Genomic DNA, 9571 nt, shown 5'->3' with positions numbered 1-9571 from the left:
GCTATTTTGCTACTAAGTTCTAATAGGCCGATCTCACTTAAAATTGGTCTAGGAATGATCAGCTCATGGTCCTGACAAAGTTAAGTTAACATTATACTATTTTTTACTCAAATTGGTACATATTTCAACAACAAAAATAAATACTGTAGACTCAGGTGACCGTTTAGGCCCATGGGCCTCTTGTTGTATTTGTAAGCTTTTCTTCCGTTTATACACCATACACTACATGTGCCGTAAAAATATTGTTAGCTCGTCTTTCAAGCCAAGTAATATTATAATCTGGTATCAAGTAATATCTTAATCTGGTATCAGGTAATATCATAATCTGGTATCAAGTAATATCTTAATCTGGTATCAAGTAATATCATAATCTGGTATCAAGTAATATTATAATCTAGTATCAAGTAATATTATAATCTGGTATCAAGTAATATCTGAATCTGGTATCAAGTAATATCCTAATCTGGTATCAAGTAATATTATAATCTGTAATATGATAATCTGGTATCAAGTATTATTATAATCTGGTATCAAGTACTATCTTAATCTGGGATCAAGTAATATTATAATCTAGTATCAAGTAATATTATAATCTGGTATCAAGTACTATCTTAATCTGGTATCAAGTAATATTATAATCTAGTATCAAGTAATATTATAATCTGTAATATTTTAATCTGGTATCAAGTAATATTATAATCTTGTATCAAGTAATATCTTAATCTGGTATCAAGTAATATCTTAATCTGGTATCAAGTAATATTATAATCTGGTATCAAGAAAATGAAATATATTAGACTTCAGTGTTACATATTCAGAATCTTGATGAATATTTTTATTTAACTTCATAAAAACCTTGTTTAATCAAAGAAAACTGTCGGCCATGAATTCAAGGTTAAAACTTGAAATAAACATTATTATTATTATTACAGGTGTCTTTGATACTTGTGATTCCCTAAATAATGATTTTGCAGTACTTTTAGTGGAAGTTGAAGTTTTAAACACGACAAACATTTAATAGTTACGAATAATTAAGTTTTACACAATATATATAATTGTTTATTTAAGCATTAGCAACCAACAACTTTATAATGTTACTCGTTACATTATGATATTTTGGTTTAAGCAAACAATTAATTACCTATACATATTTCATAGAATGATATTTGTTGAAAATTTTCAAACAACTGTGAATGCAGTCATTCTAAATGGACATGACATAGCGAACCTATTCACATTTTCCTCAACACCACTGATGATGGGCAAGGACCCAACATTTTCAACAAGTAACCTATGAAATTTGTTAAAGGTATGTTTTCCTTTGGAGACTTTTCCAAGTAAATTTTAAATATTGATGCTGTTAATTTTTTTCCTTCGGCAACTGTTACAAGTAGACGGAGTTTTACCTTTCCATCAACAAGAGACTGTACATGAACAAAAAGAAATGTTTTGACATGATATATCAGAAGATATCACCTTGGACAGTATTCATTTTAAAACCTCACTCTACATACTGATTCATTGTATTATCTTTTTTTGTTTGATGCAGAAGCTTCAGTTCTGACCCGAATTCTATACCCTTGGGTAGGATGTCTGTATACCCTTGTGTAGGATGTCTGTATACCCTTGGGTAGGATGTCTGTATACCCTTGTGTAGGATGTCTGTATACCCTTGGGTAGGATGTCTGTATACCCTTGGGTAGGATGTCTGTATACCCTTGGGTAGGATGTATGTATACCCTTGGATAGGATGTCTGTATACCCTTGGGTAGGATGTCTCTATACCCTTGGGTAGGATGTCTCTATACCCTTGGGTACCCTTATGTAGGATGTCTGTATACCCTTGGGTAGGATGTCTGTATACCCTTGTGTAGGATGTCTGTATCCCCTTGGGTAGGATGTCTCTATACCCTTGGGAAGGTTTTCTCTATACCCTTGGGTAGGATTTCTCTATACCTTGGGCAGGATGTCTCTATACCCTTGGGTAGGATGTCTCTCTACCTTGGGTAGGATGTCTCTATACCCTTGGGTAGGCTTTCTCTATACCCTTGGGTAGGATTTCTCTATACCTTGGGCAGGATGTCTCTATACCCTTGGGTAGGATGTCTCTCTACCTTGGGTAGGATGTCTCTATACCCTTGGGTAGGATGTCTCTATCCCTTGGGTAGGATGTCTGTATACCCTTGGGCAGGATGTCTGTATACCCTTGGGTAGGATGTATGTATTCCCTTGGGTAGGATGTATGTATACCCTTGGATGGGATGTCTGTATACCCTTGGGTAGGATGTCTGTATACCATTGGGTAGGATGTATGTATACCCTTGGGTAGGATGTCTGTATACCATTGGGTAGGATGTATGTATACCCTTGGGTAGGATGTATGTATACCCTTGGATAGGATGTCTGTATACCCTTGGGTAGGATGTATGTATTCCCTTGGGTAGGATGTCTGTATACCCTTGTGTAGGATGTCTGTATACCCTTGGGTACGATGTCTGTATACCCTTGGGTAGGATGTCTGTATACCTTGGGTAGGATGTCTCTATACCCTTGGGTAGGACGTCTCTATACCTTGGGTAGGATGTCTCTATACCCTTGGGTAGGATTTCTCTATACCTTGGGTAGGATGTCTCTATACCTTGGGGAGGATGTCTCTATACCTTGGGTAGGATGTCTGTATACCCTTGGGTATGATGTCTGTATTCCCTTGGGTAGGATGTCTGTATCCCCTTGGGTAGGATGTCTCTATACCCTTGGGAAGGTTTTCTCTATACCCTTGGGTAGGATTTCTCTATACCTTGGGCAGGATGTCTCTATACCCTTGGGTAGGATGTCTCCATACCCTTGGGTAGGATGTCGCTAGGATGTCTGTATACCCTTGGGTAGGATGTATGTATTCCCTTGGGTAGGATGTATGTATACCCTTGGATAGGATGTCTGTATGCCCTTGGGTAGGATGTCTGTATACCCTTGGGTATGATGTCTGTATACCCTTGGGTAGGATGTCTCTATCCCCTTGGGTACCCTTGGGTAGGATGTCTGTATGCCCTTGGGTAGGATGTCTCTATACCCTTGGGTAGGATGTCTCTATACCTTGGGTAGGATGTCTGTATACCCTTGGGTATGATGTCTGTATACCCTTGGGTAGGATGTCTCTATACCCTTGGGTAGGATGTCTCTCTACCTTGGGTAGGATGTCTCTATACCCTTGGGTAGGATTTCTCTATACCTTGGGCAGGATGTCTCTATACCCTTGGGTAGGATGTCTCTATACCCTTGGGTAGGTTTTCTCTATACCCTTGGGTAGGATTTCTCTATACATATTACGGTATATGATAAACTCTATTAATCCCACATATAAATATCTGTCCTGAAATCATTGGTACAATTGAACACCCCGACCACAGCAAGCTCTCACATGATATTTGACACAGTTGTACAAACCATTAGTTCCAGACTTAATCACACATTTGGTACAATTTTCCTTTCAATTTTTTTTCCAATTCATCAGCATAACATTCAATCTTTTCATGCTGTTTTCTAGTGACAAAAATATATTGAGTTTCACACACTTGGTACAATTTTCATTTCAAATTCATTGGTTAAACATTCAAGCTTCAAAAGAAAATATGGAATTTCAAAGCAATTTTTTTTGATGTTTTGATTTTAAGATAACAGGTACCTGAATATTTCTAAAAGTAATTTATACATCTGTGTCAACTAATCATGTGATAACTTTTCAATGCAACATGGTGCCACTGTCTTTTACCACTGGCCACTGTTGATCACTTATGGTTATCATTGAATGATCAAGGTAGATATTGCAATAACTCATATAAAAGTGTTTGAAAAAAGCAACATAAAACATTTATAAACAGTGATGATGGTTCAACCCATAGCTTCTCATGCAGTCTGTGCTGAAAGTAGTTTGACCCATAGATTCTCATGCAGTGTGTGCTACTTACATACGGATTCTGTGTGACGTCCATAGCAAATGTGATAATGACCATGAAAGTGACATTTTGAATGATGTTGGTGATAATGACTTTACAATTAATAAGTTAGGAAATAAATTAATAGCCATCAATAAAGACGGCTATTCTGACATTCTGTGTAAAACTGCAGCTACATAATCCAACAGTTTTATGACTAATTTATGCATAGAGAGATTGGCACCTCATGCAGGTATGAACACAGGTGAGTTGCATACATATTCCCTCGTGAACACTGAAAAGAATTGTGTTTGACACCTGCGTTTACATTTGAATTTACAATTATTAGTTATTTAAATATCCTTAATGTTTCTAATATTTATGCGTCTATCATCAGTGCAGAGGACATTTCAGGGACAACCTAAATAAGTCATCTAAATGTTTGCTTCTTACAATGATCTCAAAGGATAGGAAAAGAGACAAAATGACACTGACTTATAGTTTTATGAACAAAATGTCTTCTGGTAGTGATTATTTAGGGACTTGCAAAGGAAAAATATATAATAAATAAAAGCATGTTAAATAATAACATCTCCAGACTAATAGCTTGCAGAGAATATCATATTAGTTATAAATGTATTAGCTTTACACAGGAAATATGGGACCATATAACCTGTCTCAATTTCATATGTACATATTAATGTAGGTATTTTATACTAACAGATTCATGTACATGTTCTTGTTCGGCATGTCAACATCCAGTGTCACACTGATGCAGTTTGGAGAGGACTTTGTAGGGTCGGATACCAGTATTTGTTTTAAAGAGCCGTTAAAAGGTATTTATTAGGGTAATCTCCCTTATGAAATATTCATTAGAGTAATTATCCATTAAAAAATGTATCAGCACTGTTCCTTACGCGAGCGTTATCAACACAAAAAGTTTGGAACATGAAGCATCAATAGGCACTATCTTTCCAGTTAGCTGGATGTCTACTTTAATTTATAGAGGTTTCACATTATTCAGAGTTCAGATAAGACAGGTAAAACAGTGAATTTGTAATATATTCTTTATCATTTCAAACAGAAATAAATGTATCTGATAATTTAAGGTACTCCAGAGTAAATCATTGTTGATGGCAATATTGTAAAATTTCAGCTTTACCATGTTCATCTTTACGTGGTTCTTGACGGACTTGGCGTAGGAAGCGTACTGTAGGGTAGTGAACGTCTCCTGGTGGGTACGGTCTGAAAGGTCAAAGGTCAGAAAATATTCTATAAGAGATCATAGGTCAGAGGTCATGAAATATCTACAAGTTCAGATGGTAGCAATATCAATATGACTTCACAATTCAATAGAATAAGCAAAGTTGGAAGTCAAGGTGAAAACAAATGGGGTAAAGAAGCTGTTTGTATGAAGATCTACTTTTAGCTCATTCACCCCTGAAATTTCATAATGAACTATTCCAAGCTTTGAGTTGGGAGAGTTCAAATGTGTCTTCAGGGGTTAATGGGTTAATTTATACTGTTCTGTCCTCTAAAATCTAAATTAATATATTGGGCCACAATACAAACAATATTAATTTTCAACTGCCTGAACTTTGACCCCAGAGCAGCTCCAGACAAAGTTTGGTGTTTTTTTACCTGTTGGCGCCACGACAGCAAACATCATGGTCACAGCATTCCCGCCCAGGGACTCCTGAAACATAGATGGTCGTACTTAGGTGAAGTTAGAGTCTCAGTGGTTTATACATTGTACATTGTAGTTGCTTCTGAAATAATGATCATCTACAAGATCTGTCATAAATTAGCAGGGTCAAGATATCAAGTCAGTTCAAGCAGGTTTTCAGATTCCAAAGGTTCAATCTAAATACACAAAAGTGTGTGTCCTATAGCTATTTATAGGCCTGGTTTATACCAGATTCTAGACTTTTCGATGTATTAAAGTTACGCTATAATTAAGGTCAGAGTTTTGACCCATGATAATGACCTATAGAAGCCTGGTTACTACCGAGCCCCTGTAAGGTACTGCTGACCCTTGAGGTCGGAGTGTTGACCTCAATACTGACCTGTAGAAATCTGGTTACAATAGAGACCCTGATGACCCTGCAGGTAGGAGTGTTGACCTTGACACTGACCTTGATACTGACCTGTAGAAATCTGGTTATTATGGAGACCCTGTAAGGCACTGCTGACCCTACTGGTAGGAGTGTTGACCTTGACACTGACCTGTAGAAGCCTGGTTACTATGGAGATCCTGTAAGGTACTGCTGACCCTTGAGGTCAGAGTGTTGACCTTGACACTGACCTGTAGAAGCCTGGTTATTATGGAGTCCCTGTAAGGCACTGCTGACCCTTGAGGTCAGAGTGTTAACCTTGACACTGACCTGTAGAAGCCTGGTTACTATGGAGTCCCTGTAAGGCACTGCTGACCCTTGAGGTCATAGTGTTGACCTTGACACTGACCTGTAGAAGCCTGGTTACTATGGAGATGCTATAAGGCACTGCTGACCCTTGAGGTCAGAGTGTTGACCTTGACACTGACCTATAGAAGCCTGGTTACTATGGAGTCCCTGTAAGGCACTGCAGACCCTTGAGGTCAGAGGGTTGACCTCAATACTGACCTGTAGAAGCCTGGTTACTATGGAGATCCTGTAAGGCACTGCTGACCCTTGAGGTCAGAGTGTTGACCTTGACACTGACCTTGACACTGACCTTGACAATGACCTGTAGAAGCCTGGTTTCTATGGAGTCCCTGTAAGGCACTGCTGACCCTTGAGGTCAGAGTGTTGACCTTGGCACTGACCTGTAGAAGCCTGGTTACTATGGAGTCCCTGTAAGGCACTGCAGACCCTTGAGGTCAGAGTGTTGACCTTGACACTGACCTGTAGAAGCCTGTTTACTATGGAGATCCTATAAGGCACTGCTGACCCTTGAGGTCAGAGTGTTGACCCTAACACTGACCTGTAGAAGCCTGGTTACTATGGAGTCTCTGTAAGGCACTGCAGACCCTTGAGGTCAGAGTGTTGACCTCAATACTGACCTGTAGAAGCCTGGTTACTATGGAGTCCCTGTAAGGCACTGCTGACCCTTGAGGTCAGAGTGTTGACCTTGACACTGACCTGTAGCAGCCTGGTTACTATGGAGTCCCTGTAAGGCACTGCTGCCCCTTGAGGTCAGAGTGTTGACCTTAAAACTGCCCTGTAGAAGCCTGGTTACTATGGAGACCCTATAAGGCACTGCAGACCCTTCAGGCCAGAGTGTTGACCTTGACACTGACCTGTACAAGCCTGGTTACTATGGAGTCCCTGTAAGGCACTGCTGACCCTTGAGGTTAGAGTGTTGACCTTGAAACTGACCTGTAGAAGCCTGGTTACTATGGAGTCCCTGTAAGGTACTGCTGCTCCTTTCTTGTTTCCTCCCAAAACACTGAGCACATTCGCAATACCCTGCACTCTGCAATCCACAAAGTTGTGAAAATGACACATGTGTAGGCTTTTGATAAGATATTTCTTTTACAGTTGATTGTACAGACAGGTATTTCTCATTCCTGCATGGTGACCTTTATAGACTGGTATTTTCATCATAGGGGTCCTTATAGAGAAGGTTCCCTTTCATATTGACATTAATTGAGAGGTAGTTTCATCCTGGTCTTTTTAGACAATTTTTTTTTTCGGGTTATCTTTATATACAGATAATTCGTTGATGATGATCATTATAGACTGATATGTTTATCATGGTGGCCTTTATAGAGAGGTTTGTTGCCATGGTGGCCTTTATAGAGAGGTTTGTTGCCATGGTGGCCTTTATAGAGAGGTTTGTTGTCATGGTAGCCTTTATAGATAGTAACACTTGTATACCATACCCAGCTATAACGTGATGGTCTGTACTGCCAAGCTGATCTGTTCCTGTGTGTAGAAAAATAGCTGATGTCAAAGCCTATGATAAAATTTCGGTTGTTACCGATTGACGGAAACTTTGTTATCGAGACATCAATACTATATTAATAAGAATACCTTTGTTAGTGTATTTATGTGAACGTGTTCAATCTTACATTTGATCTCTCAGAACACCAATGCTTTCCCCAAGCAGGGTATTTGGGAAAACATTTTCTTATTTTGATCTGACGATGGCCCACAAAGCTAGTGGGTCAAAACATGTAAACTGGATTAAAGGAGGTGTTGCATAGCAGCCCACGACTGATTTATTAATTTTTAGCATAAACTAATTAATAAGCATGATATACACATCAAAATAAGATTTTTTTCTCTCAAATGGAACAATTTTGCAACTGTAGGGCCCCCTGAGTAAGTTGATTTTCAAAATGCCAATGACCCCATGTGCCTTAATTGAATACCTGGTTTAACTGAATGAACTGTGTGTTGAAATATTTCACATCTTAAATTAACATCATTCATTTCACATGACCTTATATGGTTTGTATAGTATATAGTTGTATATAAGATTTTATAGCTATGCTTCTATAGCATGACAAACAAACATAATGTTATGATGAAAACAGGAATGTCTTGGAGTAAAAATACTCGTAAGTCTGTACCAGAATGCCATCACCACGTATGTGTATTTGTACAAATGAATAAATGATAAGGTAAGTATTAAATCTACAGGGTCACTGGCCAGTTGGTAAAGGACGGTAAACTCCTCTATTTTCATAAAAGACAATTGCAGTCTATATATAAGTAAATATACTGTACGAAAGATTTATAAATGTTTTTTGTAGATGGACAGACAAACCTCATCATATTTCTTTGTGCTGCTTATAATCAAAACAGCATAAAGTGTCATGCCCTTCACATAACAATATCACTATAAATCATTTTTGCACTTATAAAGTATTCAATGTTTCCTTTGCATGTATATATATATAAACGTAGATTAATTTTCATCTTGTTCATTTCCCATATTAAATGAAAATCAAATGGTTGTGCTTGTGTATTATGTGTTAGTTTAAATCATGACAAAAACATATATCTGTTAAATATTATGCTAATTTATAATAAAACTGTCACATTGTCTTTATCATTATTTGAACCTTTCCCCCTTCTTACACCTTGTATTATTATTATAGCAAAACAAGAGCCGATTGCTGCAAATACAGTATTCATTTTATCATGTTAGGAGACATGTTTATAAATTTACATCAGTTCGCCTTTGAACTTTAACTCATTCATCCCTGAAATTTCAAAATGAATTATTCCAACCTTTGAATTGGAAGGGTTTAAATGTGTCTTTGGGGGTGAATGAGTTAATTAATATATCTTGTATGTCAAGTTGTAAGGAAATAAACATCGGTGTACCCCAGGGTTCGATACTTGGGCCACTATTTTTTTTTTTATCTTGCATATGAATGACTATCCAACATGTTTGAAACATTCATCAGTTGTAATGTACGCTGACGACACATCACAGGGTGTAAAAGGTGATGCAGTTGATGATGTCGAAGAAAAGTTAATAGTTGACCTTGAATTAGCAAGTGAGTGGATGACCAATAATAAAATGAGTCTAAATCTAACAAAAACCCAATGCATGCTTATTGGCTCATCACAAAAATTATCAAAACACAGACAGATGCGTGTCAAAGTGGGTGATATAATTATTGAAACTGTACACAATGCCAAACT

At 37.7% G+C, this 9571-nt stretch overlaps 1 protein-coding gene across 1 annotated transcript in view; it reads right to left on the bottom strand.

The window, feature by feature from the left end:
* LOC110441505 (kinesin-like protein KIF21A) overlaps positions 1 to 8498 on the bottom strand; it is a 25201-nt gene extending 16703 nt beyond the window's left edge. The window contains exons 1-6 of the mRNA XM_021484674.1: positions 8474 to 8498; positions 7795 to 7837; positions 7289 to 7385; positions 5574 to 5628; positions 5095 to 5177; positions 3966 to 3974 (exon numbers count right to left, since the gene is read on the bottom strand). Coding sequence (XP_021340349.1) covers positions 3966 to 3974; positions 5095 to 5177; positions 5574 to 5628; positions 7289 to 7385; positions 7795 to 7837; positions 8474 to 8498 — 312 coding nt within the window. The remainder of the gene's footprint in view (positions 1 to 3965; positions 3975 to 5094; positions 5178 to 5573; positions 5629 to 7288; positions 7386 to 7794; positions 7838 to 8473) is intronic.
* Between the last annotated feature and the right edge of the window lie 1073 nt (positions 8499 to 9571).

This window comes from Mizuhopecten yessoensis, unplaced genomic scaffold (genome assembly GCF_002113885.1).
Source record: "Mizuhopecten yessoensis strain PY_sf001 unplaced genomic scaffold, ASM211388v2 scaffold716001, whole genome shotgun sequence".
Classification (NCBI taxonomy): domain Eukaryota; kingdom Metazoa; phylum Mollusca; class Bivalvia; order Pectinida; family Pectinidae; genus Mizuhopecten; species Mizuhopecten yessoensis.
This window is presented reverse-complemented; position numbering and strand designations above follow the sequence as displayed.